Source organism: Chelonoidis abingdonii, chromosome 19, assembly GCF_003597395.2.
Source record: "Chelonoidis abingdonii isolate Lonesome George chromosome 19, CheloAbing_2.0, whole genome shotgun sequence".
NCBI classification, from domain to species: domain Eukaryota; kingdom Metazoa; phylum Chordata; order Testudines; family Testudinidae; genus Chelonoidis; species Chelonoidis abingdonii.
Window position 1 is genome coordinate 17721133 of NC_133787.1, and position 19492 is coordinate 17740624.

Sequence of the window (19492 nt, forward strand, 5' to 3'; positions counted from 1 at the left end):
TAGAGCCTAAAGCCCGAATTTCCATGATCCTGGCCAGGGAATCAGACAGGGAAATCAGAGCACTGGAGGCCAGAAGAGCTGTTCATATGGTCAAAGGAGGATGAGGGAAAGATACGCGATGAGTCTCCACATATGGGTGAGACCAAATGGAAGCCTCTGGGGGAAAATGGTCAGAAGCAGCCAAGATAGACTGAACAGGGGGAAATCCTAGACCAGATGGGACAGCTGCAGGGTATACATCAAAGAGTTACATTCCTACGGGTGGTCAAGAAAGGAACATTAAGTGAGTCAGTCCTCCAGAAATAATCTCAGAAGGACAGCAGTAAACTGAGGTGCTGCTTTTATAAGAGGGCTCCTAACCTTTGAACGGGTGGGTACACAGAGATAAAATGGGACACAAAAATAGAACATTGGGACCAAGTGAGATACAAATAAGGGGACAAAGGAAACAGGCTTCCCACAGTCCATGAAGATCCTCACTCTGGTGGGGAGAGAAGCAGCCCCCTAAAGGCTTCATATGAGAAGGAGTAGGTGAGGTGGCTCTTTCTCAAGGCTGCAGAAGGTAAGTGATGGGATACCTTTGGAAGGGAGTAGACAGATTCCAGGCCACTGAAGAGAGGGCCAGGCTTACTGGGGTGAAAGGGTTACTGAAGAGGAGGTACTCTGATCAATTTTAGTGCAACTCACCAAGAGACATATTTTGTGTTTTCCCTTCCCTTTTCCACTCTGAGTTTGCATTTTCACACAAACCCAGAACTAAAAGCAAAACTGGGGTTCTGAACCTGTACAAAGCAAGCCCATGTCTTGTTCATCACAACCCATGCTATCTTACATGTAGCCTTTGTAAAGACTTCCTCCAGATTTTGGAGTAAATATTGCAATAAAATATTTATACAAAAATACAGATTTAGGAAGGTAAACATGGTAATGAAAAGAGAGCTCTCTAAAATCAATGTTTAACTGAACCTAAGTGCAAACATTTGAGTCTGTTTACTGATTATCTGTCATTTAATGCTTTTAAAGGCCAAAAATATATAGTCTTTTATCAGGAAATGTTAATTTTACCATATACCCACAAACCAACAAAAATATTTCCAGCAATAGTAACTGAAATTTATAGACAGGCAAAGTAAGGAAAATGCTGCTTGATTTAGGGATATTTACTTTTTATATTTTGAGGTGTGATGTTGACTGGTTGTGTATTAATGGTTATAAAGCTTTAACTTTTTGAAGCTCAACATCTGTCATAAATTATTGTTTGACATCCCTCTCAGTTTTCTGCAACAGTGAAAATTTAAACTTGATTAAAAATAAAAAAATGCTTAAACACATAATTTTACACAATTGTGAAAATTTAAATCAATTGAATTTTTTTAAAAAAAACTGGTATTATCTATTGAAGTTATTAAAAAAAATCAAAATCAGTTTCTTCCAAAACTAAAAGTTTATATGTAAGGTAGTCATTTGGGTTTTTGCTTAATCATAAGACTTTTGTTTGTTTGTTTAAAGGGAAAAATAGATCCAGTAACAATGTTTAAATAGCTTTTGTGTTACCACCTTAATGCTATCAAATGTAGGGCCATAAATTTACCTTTGGTGCATGCAATTCAATTGATATCAATGTCTCCCAAATTCAGGCTTAGTATAAGGAAGGCCTTTGCTGTTTAGAATGGTCTTCTCTTGAATATGTTAGCTCTGCTTTACATTTTTTTTACATTACAATATTTTAAATTTCTTATATTTCACAGGTATAAGAAATGTGGAAAGGAAAATACTGGAAAAAGCAGGATATGTACAAAGTGTAAACTCTGCTCTGACACCTATTGTATCAACACTGGCTACTGTCATGACATTTGTTTTACACACTCTTTTAAAGAAAGAACTAACTGCATCAGTTGTATGACTTTTATATATGTATATATATATAGATAGATATTTTTCCCCCAAACTCCTTGTTCCTTTATAGTACTGTATATCTTTGTGGAGTAAATCTGGATCCTCTTAAATTTACTTACTTTCCCCTAGGATTTTTAATGAATGGCAGCTCCAGATTTAACATAGCTTTCCTGTACAGATTGTATATGGCCAGATTTGTGTAATTTTTGGTGGTGACCAGAATGGGTCCCAATTCTGCCCCTCTTCCCCTGCCCCGGCACACACACACCTGCCTAAGGCTCTGGGAGGGAGTTTGGGTGTGGGAGGGGTGCAGGCTCAGGGAGGGAGTTTGGAGGTGGGAGGGGTGTGGGCTCTGGGCTGGGCCGGGGGGGCTGGTATGCGGGAGAGGGTGAGGAGTTGACATTTACCTTGGGTGGCTCCCAAAAGCGACCCACACACCCCTCTGGCAGCAGCTCGTAGGCAGGGACACCAGGAAGCCTCTGCACGCTGCTGCCCGCAAGCACCACCCTCGCAGCTCCCATTGGCCCCAGTTCCCGGCCAATGGGAGCTGCGGAGTCCGCGCTCAGGGCGGGAGCAGTGCGCAGAGACAGCCCCCGCACCCAGGGCCACAGGAATGTGCTGACCACTTCTGGGAGTGGCATGGAGTGAGGGCAGGCAGAAGCTGCCTTAGCCCCACTGTGCTGCCGGTGGTGGTAGCCGGGAGCCTGTGGGCCCTTTTAAATCACCTGGGGGTAGCAGGCGGGACCAGGAGACGATCCTGGGCAGGTGCGGGGGGACGGCAAGCAGAGACCCGGCCCCAAACATTGGTGGAACCGGGGCCCTGGGCCCTGAATATTCCTGGACCCCAGGCACCATGGGCCAATACAACTCGCTGCCCCTGTATTTGGCTAGTAAACAAGGGTAACTTCTATTAAACATTGCATGGTAAAGATAAAGTTAATAAATTAAATTGGTTATTAATTAGGGAAGCTTCTAAAAGAAGATATATGGTATTTTAAATCCTTTAAAGTATTTTCTTAAATAGTAAGAAATAACTAGACATTTGGGATCATCCACCACCCACTCCTTCCACACAGGATTCAATGCAGATTAATGCAAAATTTTGCATTCCTCTTTAGAAAGCAGTAGCCAGGGAAAAGACAGAGGGCAGGAAGTGTAAACATATAAGCAAAGGAGGAAATTTTGTTTTAAAAAATAAACAATCTGACATGTAGGGGGTTTATTGGCAAAAACACTCAACTACAAAATGAGTGAGGACGTACAAAAGGAAAGTCAAAGAAAGCAAAAAGCAGGGGAAAGATTCTATGTAATGCTTATAAAAGAGAATACAGCTTATGATATACTATCAAAGTTTTGCCATTCACTTCAATGGAGCCAGGATTTCATCCAATGAATCTATATGCTTATATGTCCCCCATCATACCAGTATCCGAACACCTCCTTCCAAATATTGGAAAATAGAAATAAGAGAGTCTCTCTTTCTTTCCCCAGCCTGTAGAAGATACAACTTGAATAGTTGATAGGGTTTCTGTGTTTACTGAGCAAACGGGGGTAAAGCTAAGCAGAAGGGATGAACATCGGATTTCATTGTAAACACGGTGTGATTAGTTGTCATTCTGACATCTGGTAGCAAGTTCCATTCTCTTGGTCTAGCTCCTGTAAAGTCTGGCCTCCCATGTTGTTTGATCGTTTCATTGCTCCAGTGAGACACAGTTGCCATGGGAAGTCATGGCCATGGAAGTGATCTCTCAAGTAGACAGGGCCAGTTCCGTGGAAAGCTTAGAATTTCAGGTTAGAAACCTTAAACTGTGGAGCTAGTGCAGAGTATTGCACAAAGGGGATGTATTTCACAGCAACCCATTTTGCTAAGCAGATCTGCTGATGCATTTTGTAACAGTTGTTTATTCCAGGTATGTTACTTGTATATTTGTGTATAGTACTTTCATATTTTATGCTTTATGTGTGGGAGTCCAAAGATTCCCTATGAGAAAACGAAGAGTTTGGATAGGAGGTTGTGAGCTATTATATCAGAGTCCTTGCCCTTGTGGATGTTGAAATCTCCTGAGATGAGTCTTGTGAACCGTATCACCATGTGAGAGAGCATCTGTATCAGCTTCTCTGGGAAGCTAGGGTGTGTGTGTGTGCCTATAAGGCTTGTGCAGGGGCTGCAACTGTGACTAGTTTCTTGTACTGCCCACTAGAATTGGTTGAAAATTTTCCAACAGAACAATATTCTATTAGAAAATGCTGATTCAAGAGAACTGAAACATTATGTAGGAACACGTTGATTCTGTCAAAGTCTGCCTGCCTAGTTTCCTGCCAGTACAGACTCTCCCAGTTCCCTGACTCGACAGGCAGTTGCTTCCTGGCCTTGCACAGCTCGCTAGGCAACTCTTGGAATTAAGCAAGGAACAAGCAAAAACATTAGCATCTTTTTTATTTTGCATGTAACTGCATAAACAGAAAATGCACAAAGACTGAAAAAAAGTGGACGTAATACCAATTTTTAAAATGCATTGTAAAGTAGAGGCACCTTAATTACAAATCAGTAATCTCATTTATGTCTTATGAAAATACTGGTTTCATTTATATGGGATGAAATGAAATGTTTCACTTAATAGTATATAACAGGAGTTAGGCACTTGCCAACATGTGTTCACTAAGAATAAGCCTGACTGATTTCTTTAAAGAAGTGACAAAGCATACGTTGGAAGGCAGGGCAGCGTACGTGAGTTACTTGGATTTCAGTGAAGCCTTTGATAAGGTATCACACAGGAAGCTTCTAGACAAGATACAAAAATGTAAGCTTCATTGCTAACATAGCAAGATGGATTGAAAGTTGGTTTGCAGGAAGGGTTCAGAGACTTATAGTTAACAGGCCAAATTCCTCCCTTACCTAATTTAACTGAAATCAGTGGTAGAAGACCAAGGAAGAATCCTCAAAGTGATGTTCTAGAAAGCTCAGAAATGGGACCAATGCCGTTTTATATATTCATAATGACTTGAAAAATGGAAGGAGTTGCATTGTGTTTTAGCCACTCATGTTGCAATTATGAAAATGAAAACCACAAAAATTAAAAGCATATAGATATATTTTTCCTACCATTTAAAATATAATACAAAAATATATTTAGAATTTTAATGCAAAATAATGGTCGGAACTAAAACAGTAAAAGCCCTTTTCCTTTTTCTTTTGCAGGCATTTAGTGTGATTGCCATGTTTAATGTAATGAAGTTTTCAATTGCTATCTTGCCTTTCTCAGTGAAAGCAGTGGCAGAAGCTAAAGTTTCCCTGACAAGATTGAAGGTAAAGTATAGTTTTAAAATATTTGGGGATTTTCCAGATAAGTACAAACAAGGACTTACCTATATAGGGAGTTATTCTGGAATAATTATTCCTGATTAACTCCCTATATGTACATACCTTATTCTAAATTAGCTTAATCCACTTCCAAAGTGGTTAAAATTGAACCAGAATAACAATCTTCTTAAATAAGAGCATCCACACAAGAAGTTAATCAGAAATAGCTTTTCTGTTTTAATTCACATCCTCCCTTAACTGAATTAATTTCTCAGTGCAGACAATCCCTTAAAGTAGATTATAATTTTACTTGTTCAGAGCAATGGAAAGACTCCTATTGACTTCAGTGACTTCAGGAATTATAACAGGCTTTAGTTAGTGAATAAAAGAAAACTATACAAAGCTACATACCTAATTCTAAAGAGAAAACTAAAAATGTGCATCTCAAAAGTAAAATTAAAAACCGAATAATTATCCATCAAATAACAAGCCACCACTGCCTTCTTCCTCTATTATTGTTATTATTAGTATTGCAGCTGCACCTGAGAGACCTCAGCCAGGACCAGGGCACTATTTTGCTAGGTGCTGCACAAACAAAAATATAATGAAACAAGAGAAAAGAAGATTAAAAGAATCTGTACCCTGTTAGGGTGCACTGGAAATAGTGAGTTCTTAAATTATTTTAAAAAATGGGAGCTAACCTAAAAGTTATTGTTGAACCAACTGTTACGTGAACCAATGTTTTTTTAACTGCTTGAGTGCCCTATATATAAATAAATAAATAAATAAATAATGAGCTGTCAATTAATCTCACAGTTAAACAAGAACAATACCATTTATTTAAATATTTATGATGTTTTCTACATTTCCTAATATATTAATTTCAATTACAACACAGAATACAAAGTGTACAGTGTTCACATTGTTTATTTTTGATTACAAGTATTTGCAATGTAAAAAAACAAAAGAATAGTATTTTTCAATTCACATAATACAAGTACAGTAGTCCAATCTCTTTATCATGAAAGTTGAACTTAAAAATATAAGAATTATGTAAAAAAACTGCATTCAAAAATAAAACAATGTAAAATTTTAGATCTGCAAGTCTACTCAGTCCTACTTTTTGTTCAGCCAGTCACTCAGACAAACAACTGTGTTTACATTTGCAGGAAATAATGCAACCCACTTTTTGTTTACGTCACCTGAAAGTGAGAATAGGCATTCTCATGGCACTGTTTTAGCTGGCATCACAAGATATTTATGTGCCAGATGCACTAAAGATTCATATGTCCCATCATGCTTCAACCAGCATTCCATGGGACATGTGTCCATGCTAATGACGAGTTCTGCTTAGTAACGATCAAAAGCAGTGCAGACCGATTCACGTTCATTTTCATTATCTGAGTCAAATACCACCAGCAGAAGGTTGATTTTCTTTTTTGGTGGGTCGGGTTCTGTAGTTTCTACATCGGAGTGTGGCTCTTTTGAGACTTCTGAAAGCGTGCTTCACACCTCATCCCTCTCAGATTTTGGAAGGCTCTTTAGATTCTTAAACCTTGGGTCAAGTGCTATAGCTATCTTTAGAAATCACACGTTGGTACCTTCTTTGCGTTTTGCCAAATCTGCAGTGCAAGTGCTCTTAAAATGAACAACATGTGCTGGGTCATCATTTGAGACTTCTATAATATGAAATCTATGGCAGAATGCGGGTAAAACAGAGCAGGGGACATACAATTCTCCCCCACTGAGTTCAGTCACAAATTTAATTAACGCATTATTTTTCTAACGAGCATCATCAGCATGGGTGTATGTCCTCTGGAATGGTGGCCAAAGCATGAAAGGGCATACGAATGTTTAGCATATCCGGCACGTAAATACCTTGCAATGCCAGCTATAAAAGTGCCATTAAAATGCCTGTTCTGACTTCCTGTCGACATTGAAATAACGAAAGCAGCATTACTCTGCTAATGTAAATCTGACTTTGTTTGCTACAATTGGTGAATAATTACATATCATAGTGGAACTTATTGAGCTGAATCTTACATTTTGTTTTTGAGGAGTTTATGAAAAAAATACATTTCTAAGTTCTCTTTTAATGAAAGAAGATTGCATCAGGCACTTGTCTGAGTGTAACTTACAAAATGCATATTTCTTGTTTATCATTTTTAAGTGGAAATATTTGTTAAACAATATACACTGTTGATGTTCAGTGACACACACACATAGATATGAGTTAGAAAAAATCAAAAAATAAAAATTCAATGTATTCTATTGTTTCACAATGTGATTAAAAGCCCTTATTTTTTACAATAATATTATTTATTAAAATATCCTTAATATAAGACTGAAATTTTCTGATCTCCAGTGCTTCTATGATGACATCTATTGGATTATTACTTTGTTTCACTAAATATGGCTATCATGAAATGCCTGCCTCAGTGAAAGAAAATTAATCCCATTCACTGATGGAATACAAAACAGCAGCAGGTATTTCTAAAAAAAATTATATATGTATACTATATAACAAAGATTCAATAATCTATGTTAGCCACATAGACTCTAAGCCCTGATTCTGAAACAATTGGGCCATTCGACATGCCAAAGATTTACAGAGCTTCTCTTGTATTAAACTAGTCAGTGGACTTTTACTCTAACTAAACAAATTATTTTTTCATGTAAAAGATACAAAGATTCCTATGCACCTTATAGATAACAGGACAATAAGGCCACAGGACTCTTTGCTGCTTTACAATCCAGAACTAAATGGCTACCCCTACTGATATTGTCCTGGTGAACCACAAACGGTTCAGAGATCAGCGCAGCAGACAGCTTCAAAGTTTACTCAAATTCTTGAATCCCTAAAAGTGAAAATCTCTTAAGAATATTTTTTGCAGTATTTCTAAAGCAATATTTGCACTGAATCTGCTTCTGCTTTTTTGCACTGATTCTGCTTCTATACGAAATAGTTTGCCAAGAATTTCACGACATTTCATCAACATGTTATTAGCAGGCAGCTCTATGCTGGATTAAAAAAAATATTTTTTCACTTTTCATACTTTGATAAATAAATGGCATTCTTAATTTTGTCTCTCTTATTTTAGAAAATTCTCCTAACTGAAATCCCTCCTGTTTATGTAAAGCAACTGAAAAATTCAGAAAATGCTATGGTAATGGAAAATGCTACATTGTCTTGGGAATGTCTGAATGAACACAGCAGAAAGAACAATAATGAAAACAGTATGAATGGGAAGAGTGCATATAAATACCAACCAAAATCAGAGCCTGTCCTTCCTCACTCTGAGACATCAATCAGAGAAACAGGAAAAGAGGGTAGTGAAGCAATTGCTTTATACAATTTAAGCTTTACTGTGAAGAAGGTAAGTTTGTCTTAAATAGTCTTTCTAAAAAGAATATTTAACAATCTGCCTGCAAGGATTTGGTGCCTTGGTTCCCTTGCTATCTCTGCCTTGCACTGCCCTGCTGAGCTAAGGAACAATGATTTCAATTCTTCTTCTTCCCCTAGACACACACCTTTCCTTGCCCAGCACAGGCTTTCTATAGCACCCATTAGACCACTAATACATTATTATTTGTACTGCAGTAGTGCCTAGGAGTCACAGTCATGGATCAGTATTCTATTGTGCTAGGTACAAACACAGAATATGGTTTATAAAGTGCATCTCTCAATACCAAACAATGACTGACTTTTATAAATCAATTGCACATCCAAGCCTTCATTTATCCACCAGTCACCAGAACAGAGAAGTTTTTTGTAAATTCCTTACATTAATGAAAAGGTTACAGCACTCTACACAGTAAAAACAAATTTTAAAAAATTTTTACATCACTGCATTATTTAAAGTACCACTTATATAGGCTTCTATCAATCCAAATATAACACCTTTAACTTTGTCTTCTTGGGAGTGAGATATGCATTATGGCACTGATGCAGGAAAGCACTTTATCTACATGTTTGAAGTTAAATGCTTAGGAGGTCTTCCTAAATAAGGATGCTTTCCTGAATTGGCAGGTGTGACAGGACATGAAATATTTGTGGCATGATCGCAGGACAATAGGCAACGTGACATGAGAAATTTATTACTTTAAAAATATAGATCAACTATCTGCAAAATATGTCTCTTTGTAGGGAAAGGTCTTGGGAATTTGTGGAAATGTTGGAAGCGGAAAGAGCTCAGTCATATCAGCTATTCTAGGACAGGTATGCTGATCACTGTAGAATAATTTCCATAATTTTTTATTTTCCTTTTGCATGAGAAATACATATTTAATTGAATGTTTTAGTACTGTTTGTTCTAGTACTGGGGCTGTCAATTAATCACTGTTAGCTCATGTGATTAACTTAAAAAAATTAATGACGATTAAAAAAATTAACGACGATTAATCACAGTTTTAATTGCACTGTTAATAGAATACCAATTGAAATGTATATAATATTTTGGATATTTTTCCACATTTTCATATATATTGTTTTCTGTGTTGTAACTGAAATCAAAGTGTCTATTTTTTATTACAAATATGTCCACTGTAAAAATGATGAACAAAAAAAATAGTATTTTGTAATTCACCTCAGACAAGTACTGTAGTGCAATCTCTGTCATGAAAGTGCAACTTACACATGTAGATTTTTTGTTACATAACTGCACTCAAAAACAAAACAATGTAAAATTTCAGAGCTTACAAATCCACTCTATCCTACTTCTTGTTCAGCCAATTGCTAAGAAAAACAAGTTAGTTTACATTTACAGGTGATAATGCTGCCCTCTACTTATTTACAATGTCACAGAAAGTCAGAACAGGCATTTTAATGGCACTTTTGTAGCTGGCATTGCAAGGTATTTACGTGCCGGATATGCTAAACATTCGTATACCCTTTCTTGCTTTGGCCACCATTCCAGAGGACATACACCCATGCTGATGACGCTCGTTAGAAAAATAATGCGTTAATTAAATTTGTATGTCCCCTGCTCTGTTTTACCCACATTTTGCCATAGGTTTCATGTTATAGCAGTCTCAGATGATGACCCAGCACATGAAGAACACTTGCACTGCAGATTTGACAAGACGCAAAAGAGGTACCAATGTGAAATTTCTAAACATAATTACAGCACTTGACCCAAGGTTTAAGAATCTAAAGTGCTTTCCAAAATCTGAGAGGGACGAGGTTTGGAGCATGCTTTCAGAAGTCTTAAAAGATCCACACTCCGATGCGGAAACTACAGAACCTGACCCACCATGCATGTATCATGGAATGTTGGTTGAAGCATGAAGGGACATATGACTCTTTAGCGCATCTGGCACGTAAAAATATCTTGCGACACAGGCTACAACAGTGCCATGCGAACTCCTGTTCTCATTTTCCAGTGACATTGTAAACAAGAAAGAGGCAGCATTATCTCCTGCAAATGTAAACATGTTTGTTTGTCTGAATGATTGGCTCAACAAGAAGTAGGACTGAGTAGACTTGCAGGCTCTAAAATATTACATTGTTTTATTTTTGAATGCAGGTTTTTTTACATAAAAATTCTACATTTGTAAGTTCAACTTTCATGATAAAGAGACTGCACTACAGTACTTGTATTAGGTGAACTGAAAAATAATATTTTACTAATATATCCAAAAATACTTAAATAAATGGTATTCTATTATTGTGTAACAGTGCAATTAATCGCGCAATTGATTTTTTTGATCGTACAATTGATTGTGATTTTTTAAAATCGCTTGACAGCCCTATCTAGTACATTGTTTTTTGTCAGCTATTTTGAAAAAGCCTGGCGCTGACTCTTAGGTTCTGAAACTATGTTGGTCGAGCTTCTCTTAAGCTGCTTTTGGATGAAGTATTCAGTTATGTATCTGAACGCAACTACTGCTTGTCCTTTAGGGACGTGACATTAAGGAATGTATGTTGGGATCAAAGTTTTCTTTTGATCTTTAGAGCCAAGAAAGAGAAATTGAGCAAATTAATAACCACCCTCAAAAGATGAAAGACTCATGTGCGGGTCTCAACAGGAGAATAAGAAATTCATGTTACGTCTAAGATTTGCAAATATAGTAACGTAAAGTTAGGCACCCAAATAAATGGGCTGTTTTTTAAAAGTGACAAGCACTCACTAACTCTCACCAATACAGCTGGCCAGAAAATGGATTTTCAGTTCCATACAGAATTTCAAGGTTTTGGAAAAAAATTCATCCCACATTGTGATGAAAATCCAAAAACTTCAATTTTTTCACAGATCTGGAAATCTGCAATATTTAGTTTCAGATGCCCCAAGACATACCTGAAACAAAATAAGTTCCCTGGGCTCCCAGGCTCCACAGTTACTCACTTGGCAGTTGCCCAAGGAGCTGGAAGCCCTGGCAGGCTGCTGAGGAATCAGGGTTAACTGAGGAGCCTAGGTTCCCTAGCAGCCCACCAGTTGGGATCCTGAGGACCCTAGGAACTGGGCAGGGAGATAGGATATCAGGTAAGTTTCCATTGGAAATCTGCCCGGTTTCCATCAAAATTTCATTGGAATCATATTACTGTGGAATATTCTGATTGACAAATTAGCATTTTCCACTGGAAAAGGGTGCTGTTGGAAAATTTCTGACCAGATCTACTCATTTATTCTAACCCTGCCCTACACAGGAGAGAAACTCCTCAAAGTTCAAGAACAATTCACACAATGGTAACTATGGCCACTTGCAGTTCTTTTGTCACTCACTTAGCCCTCCACTTCTCAGCTATTCCTGAAAAGGACTAGGGAGGTAATAAGGGCACCATAGAGGAATGGTTACAAGAGCCTTCGAGTGAATGGCCAAAAGAACTGCAGGTCCTTCTTAAGTCATGTTCCAGATACATGTTATTTATACAATGAAGAATTACACTCATAACACATTAGCAAAATGTCATCCTTGCTAATTGCCCAGTATTTTGAGTCAAGGGGGAGGGATGCTCAGTGGTTGAGCATTGGCCTGCTAAACCCAGGGTTATGAGTTCAATCCTTGAGGGGGCCACTTAAGGATCTGGGGCAAAAATCAGTACTTGGTCCTACTAGCGAAGGCAGGGGGCTGGACTCAATGACCTTTCAAGGTCCTTTCCAGTTCTAAGAGATAGGTATATCTCCAATTATGATGATGATGATTAGAAGACCTCTATACATTTTTTTAATTGTACAATCTACTTGTTTCAGATGTACTTGTATGATGGGACAGTAGGTATTGATGGAACATTAGCTTATGTGTCACAACAAGCATGGATATTTTATGGAAATGTTAGGCAGAATATATTATTTGGAGAAGAATACAATGAAGAAAGGTAATTATTGAAATATTGAAATCTTACCAATACTTATTTACTCTAAGGATAAGTTTCCATATTTGACAGATGAGTTTACATACGTGAACACACACACACACACACACACAAAACTTGTCTTCTATTGTATGTTCCCTTTTGTGATGAGGGCCCAAAGGCTCTGAACATGTCATTTCCCTCACTCTACTTGATCCCATGACTAAGAGGGAGGAGAGGATATTATTTGACTTTCACCATTGCCTTTATTCTGGTTCATTTCCACTAGAGCACCTATAATTAATCATGGCCCCACACATAAGTAAACCATGGGAGATCGCACCTCTGAATTCCAATGCTCCTATCCATACCCAATGAAACTCTGTACTCTGCTGCAACCATCAATGCCAAATATTATCTTTCAAGACATTAACTCCACAACCAGTCAACAGTGACTGCTGAGACAAAATGTATGCAACATTCTCAGTCACAAGATATATAGTATCACCTCTTTGATGCTCCCAGACTCAGTTAGCTTTAGAACTAAAACTTCCACGTCTCTCTCATATACGGACTTCAGATATTGCCAAATGAAGGATCAGGCTGGTCTGTTTTTTTATATCTCAAATGGACTATTTAAAAAGTTATATTAAATTAATGTTAGGCTATAAACGGCCGTTACTTTTTCTGTGCTGACCTAGACTGCTGGATATTTTCATTTTTCAGGACTGGTATTCACACATTATAATGATGATTAAATCATTACCTTACTCCTGTTGTCATGTACAATGTGTTCAAATTTCAGCTTCAATAGCATGTGACTAAAACTCAGAAGAAAATAAATGTGTTAAATTTGCCATAAGCTAAACAACAGAAATATCCCCAGAAATCAAAAGGAGGAGTTCATGAGTTCTCATACTACTAACTGATACAGTGCAGTCAGTGCATATTGCATTTAGTTTTGTGAGACTATTTAAATTTTTTTTTAATTAGTTATAAACAACTAGGAGATGTATGGAATTCACTTTCTCCATTGGTGTTGAGTCTTTGCTCTCTACGCAACATTAAGACTAAGAGGAAACCACAGTGGCAGAGTGGGGATCCAAATAACATATTTGCTACCTATAGTCAAACATGCAAGGTCTAGTACATACATATGCTGCTGATGTGTTAGGTGTCTCCTGCAGTAGAAGACAGGCAGGCCCACTAGGGCCCCCTTCCAACTATTTAAGGGGATACCAACCAATTGGTCTCTAAGTATTATTCTATTTATCTTCAGGACATGGTGTAAAGCTCATCTAGTTACTTAGGCCCAGATTAAAAAATATATTTGGGCACTGCTCCACTCTACCTTGCAAGGCCCTAAATGATTTAGATGGCTAAGTTCCATTCACAAAGTCAATTGGACTTAGGCTCCAAAGTGCCTAATGGCCAGTTTTTGAAGGTATTTAGGTGCCTAAGATGCAGATAGATTGCAAGTAGGATTTTCAAAAGCACCTAACTGCCTAACTTCCATTGAAATCATGCCTGGCCTAGACACTTTTGAAAATGGAACTTAGACCCCGCATTGGGTGAGCAGAGCAATACCTAAATACCTTTAAAAATCTGGGCCTCAGGACTTATTTGTGCCTTAAAGGCACAGCTTTTCCCGGCATGAGTGGGAGGTGCACCATTCCAGAGGAAGCACTAGGAAACATTCTGCCTTAGTGAAGTAGAATGCCTTCTAGCACTTCTGATGTGCAAGGGGAATACACCCTTCTGTGAGTGCAGCATATTCCCCAGTACCCACTGGTCCTACACCATGAGCTCGTGATATGGACAAGGCCAAGTTTCCACATCTTTTTTCAAGGCCGACCCACAACATTTTGGCACCTGTGCAGGGGAGCTCAAATGATGCCCTCATGCTCCCTTGCTTGGGCTAAAACTTTGAAAGGTCTCAATTCTACCTTCTTCCTGTTCTACTCCTCTCATGGTACTGATCTGCTATCTACCCAATAGAGAAGAACTAACAACTTTAAATGCCTTGTTCAAAAATTTTAAGTAACACTTAACTTTCAAATGCCTGAACAGCAAATGTAACTTTTCTTGTCTGCATAGTAAACATTTTTATCAGTTTGCATAATCAATCAAAGTGGTGCTTTCCATGCCTTCTTGGTTGCAAAGATTTGAACTGCTTCCTGCTGAAGGTCCACAGTCTGGGCCAGCTCATGCTCTATTTAGATGGTTGCAAGGCCGACCAGCCTCTCCTGCATCATTGTGGAGAGTAGATGTGTTTTTATTAGCTTGGAGAAACTGCGTTCTCCACTGGCAACTGTTATAGAAAGAGTTAGAAGTATGCGCAGAGCAACAAAAGCATTTGGAAAGAGGGTGGTCATCTTATTTGTGCACATATATTCCAGAACAACCTTTGGAGTTGATCCTGCTGAAATGGATTTCGAAAGGCCTTTTAGTTCATCACCTAAATCACTTGCATCAATATCACGCATGTCATCATGTGTCAACACTGTCTCTAGTGCCCTGCATTGCTGGTATAGGTCTTCTTCAGGTATAGTGAGGACTTTTGGAATATCATATAACATCCCAAATATACTGCTGTGTTCCTTGACCTGCATGAAACATTCTTCAACTGACTGTAGTGCACAATCTAGCACCTGCGGTTAAAGAATTCAACTTTGAGTTGTTGTTTGGGGTCTCTTATGGGATTATCCTGTGCCTCATAATCAAAATGTCGTCTCCTTCAGTGACTCTTGTATTCTTGAATGGGTTGGAAAATAGCTTCAGTGTGAAGGTCCTCTGCCAATTTCTGTGCACTCTTCAGACTGTTTTAAATCCCTCATCTGACCGGTAAGACTCTAGGTATGATTTTGCTTTGTCCATTTGTTCCATTGCTCCAGATATATCAAGGTCAACACCTTGGACTCTCTTGCTTACAACATTTATTTCAAACAGTGTGTCATGCTGCAACACTAAGCCACAAAGAAATTTGAAATTATCTATGTTTCTGGAAATTCCATTTCCTTTTGCCACTGTTCTCCCATAAACAGTTCCTCTCATAGCATTATCCTCCATAATGGCAACTATGCCATCATCCATCTTCCCAATTTGGTGTTTGATATTTATTGCCTCCACTCAACTTTCCCATCAAGTGGCACTCAATGGTTTCAATGTTAGAGAGGATGTTCCCAGATGTTTCATCGAAATTTGCCATCGATGAGTTGATGCAGAGAAAAATACATAGATGCTTTGAATTACATTTAAAAATTCAGCAGCCTCACTAGAAGCTGACGCTGTTTCACTGACCACCAAGTTCAGTGAATGAGAACTTCATGGGACAAAAAAAGCTCGAGGGTTTAACTCTTGGATCCGTGTCTGCACTCGTCTGTTCTTTCCTCTCATGTTGGCGCCATTATCGTAGCCCTGATCTCTGATGTCAGCTATCGCAATTCCCCTATCTTCCAGCTTTTTAAGAAGTACATTGTCATACCAGCCCTGCAGTATCATCAATGTCAATAAATTCTAGACAATGCTCTCTGACAGTCACCATTGCAGGGACATTTTCACTAGGTTCTGTTGTTGTTACAAAACGCGCCATTAAAGTCATTTGTTCCATATGGCTGATGTCAGGTGTGCAGTCCAGAATAACAGAGTAGTATCTTGTTGACTTCAGATCTGCCACAATCTTCTGTTTGACTTTTGTTGCCAGTAACTGTATGATCTCATTTTGAATTGTTATTCCAAGGTAGTGGCGTGTGTAAATTTGTTGGGTGGTGACTCTTCTTAGATGCTTCTGGAGCACAGCATCAAACTTGGCCATCAGCTCCATAATTTTAAGCAAGTTTCCATTGTTTGGCACATATAACTGATCTGAAGTGCCATGCAGTGCTAGGTTTTGGGTAGCAAGCATTCTCACAATGGCAACGAGCCTTTTCAGAACATTTTGCCAGTAAAGAGCCTCTGATGCAATCTTCTTTTGATGCTGATCATCTATGGTGGCCTTTAACCATAGTCTCATCTCAAGCTTTTTCCACCTATGGAACGCTCTCTGGTGATTTGCTGTCTTCTCATGGCATGCCAGATTTCTAGCCAGATTTCACAGTCCTTTATTCCTGTAGAACCCAGTGTTGCTGGAACATTAGACTGGAAGAGTTTGCAACAAAAACAGTATGAAGCATTCTGGGTTTTTGATTACATAAGCCATGGCCTCTCCACTTTGTCACCACTGGGGATTTCACACCAGTAATGTGTTGGATAGAAACTTCTATTTTCATTGCCCTTGGGGAACATTTTCACTCACCAGCCTGGGGAATCATCAGTCATGCCCAAATCAGCTTTTAGCCCTTCCCTACTGGTTCCATTTTTTTGTTCAAACAAGTCACAAAAGGAAAACAAAACTTCCAGCTGTGGCTTTCTACCCAACTATAATTAGCAGGGCTTTCCCCAGGGAGTATCCCTTCCTCTGAGACTACTGTAGTATGCTGTCCCTTCCTGCAGATTCTCTCAGCTGTCCCACTGTTCTTGCAGCTCTTTGATAGGGAACACCTGTTTCCTTCACAGCTGTATTTGAATAGAGAACATGGCTGGCTGCCTCAGGCCTCTGGCCCTTAAAGGGACAGGACAACCTGTTACACACCTGATGCACATGCCTCTCTCCTTTATATTCACATAGGCCACACATATTACACAACATGTCACTTTAATATGAGAGAGGAGGCTTTTTAAATCCAAAATGGGAACAAATTAACAAAATTAGGAGACTTCAAACCAAAGAAATATGGAAAAATGTAGAAATAAAGAGCTCCTGTAAATATCCATACTTTCCTCTGCATTCCTGCTACTTATTAATGCAGCATTGCATAAAACCAGCAAGTTCCTGTCCCTAAGTACTAACAAAAGCTACCTCTGTATTGCTAATAACTCTAGTTCCAACCTTGTTCAGCTGTACTTTTATGGACAATAGGTAGAGAATCCCTGTGCTTATTTTTTTTTTTTAAAAGGACTTGTTCAAGTGTCTAACCTGCCAAAACTGGCTAGATGCTGGTGAGCAGCCATGCTTCTCAGATGTTCATTTTGCTCAATACCTGCTATTGTCTTCAACCTGCCAATTTGTGAAGTTGAGCCATGTGGGAAATGGAACGAATTTGCCTGTCTATACATTTCAGATAAATGTTTCCATTAGACATCCCAGACATATGGTTTGTATTTAAAAATTCAAGAAGTTACTTTCCTTAAATAGTTTAGTAGCTATTTGATCAAAACATAGACATAGGAATATCAGAAAAAGACATTTAATAGCCATTTCTTATGGTATTTATATATTACAGCAATTTTTGAAGCAGCATATCAAATTCTATGATTCTTCTTAAACTCCATTTACCAGTTCCTGAAAATGGCTCCAAAGAATACTGGTTTTAGATTATGAAGAATTACATGTAGTTAAAAGGCAATAAGTATTCTAAGAATACACATAAATTAAACAAAAAAAAAACTTTTTTTGCCATTAGTTAAGGTCACTGATCAATAAACTAAACCATAAAATCATAAACAAGTACTGGGTTAAAGACTAAAAAGGATTAAAAGATTATGAAGTCAAGTACTCCCAAGGTTGGAAATGCCAGATCGATTGTTGCCCATGCAACCTTTCATTCAGCCCCTTGTACTATTTAAGTAAAGCACTTGCATACTAGCTTTCTTCAATATATATCTGGTTGCCATTCTTATCTTTGTGAAGTTCCATATTTCAACACTCAAATACCATGTTGACCGATATATTGAAAGGAATTAAATTAAACTGTAGTCAGAACATGTTTTTTGGCAATTAAATTTCAGTTTTACTACAATTTCTAAATGACTGTTTTAATTGTCTGACAGTGAAAACTGAGTAGGGATTCAGACCTATAATTTCCCATTTTAAATATTTTTAAAAAAGCTGGAGGTATTCATAAAGTCTCAACCTCCAGTTTGAAAGAAGCATATAAACAATATACATGAAAAATAATTTTGTATCTGAGAAAAGTAATAATTACCCTTTGAAAATAAACAGTGTAACTTGCCACAGGACAAGTCCAAAAGAGCACAGTCAGCTTTCATTCCAGTTCCTCCTGGGCTCCTTCATTGTAGTAATATCATAGTTGTTTGAGGTAAATCAGTTATCACAGGCAGCAGTTGCCATGACAACTAAGGCACTAGTGACTCTCCTCAAGTATGCAATTGAACTGGAAGGAGTGAGTGATGAATGGCTGATTACCGCTGATGTCACAATGTTACTGCTCAGGCACCATCAGGGTGCAGCAAATGTGCACTACGTGGGGAAGAAAAACAGGATTTCTGGTGTTTGTTTCCCTAAATTTCCTAAGAAACCAGCACACAAATACAAAATACAAACTGGAGATTGTTTCACAAACAACACTGGGATGCAACAACTGCAAGACCTTAATACAGTAGGTATTTTCTTCCAGGAGAACCAGAAGATTCTGAACATATAGTTGCTACATAAATTTGGTAGGAACTAAATAATGTTTTATAAGGCTTTTGGTGCAACTGATATGAAATAATGCTCACAGAAACAGGGCTGATAAATGAAATGTTAGTCATTCTTTGCAAAATATGGAATAAAAGTAGAGCATAAGATTAATATTTGCAATATAATCTTACAGTAGTAAAAGAACAATTCCTTTTAATATCTGAGACCAGTTCTTGTAGGTAGACACCTAGCCCATCCTCTCCAGAAAGAAGAAATTTTGCTTGTGTTGGTTGTATATAAGATTGCACTTTATCCTTCTTGTTTTACAGTACAAAGTTTTAAACATTCAGAACCTGACTTTCATTTACACTAAGGCCTCTGTACACTGCAGTGTAAAGGTGCCCTATGTCTGTTACAGTTATCCCCCTATTCCATTTTGTCTCTTACAGCTGTCCCCAAACTCCATTTTGTTTTTGTTCTCCTGTGGCCTCCCCTCCCTGGCTGTTAAGTTGTTTAGCAGGGCCACTGCCCTTCTCAAAAGGGA

General features: G+C 38.1%; 1 protein-coding gene across 1 annotated transcript in view; it reads left to right on the top strand.

Annotated features, from left to right (window-relative positions):
- The window catches only part of LOC116828661 (ATP-binding cassette sub-family C member 12), a 74508-nt gene that overhangs the window by 18375 nt on the left and 36641 nt on the right, over positions 1–19492 (top strand). The window contains exons 7-11 of the mRNA XM_075073837.1: positions 1749–1897; positions 5096–5203; positions 8299–8574; positions 9345–9416; positions 12388–12512. Of these exons, the coding sequence (XP_074929938.1) occupies positions 1749–1897; positions 5096–5203; positions 8299–8574; positions 9345–9416; positions 12388–12512 (730 nt within the window). The remainder of the gene's footprint in view (positions 1–1748; positions 1898–5095; positions 5204–8298; positions 8575–9344; positions 9417–12387; positions 12513–19492) is intronic.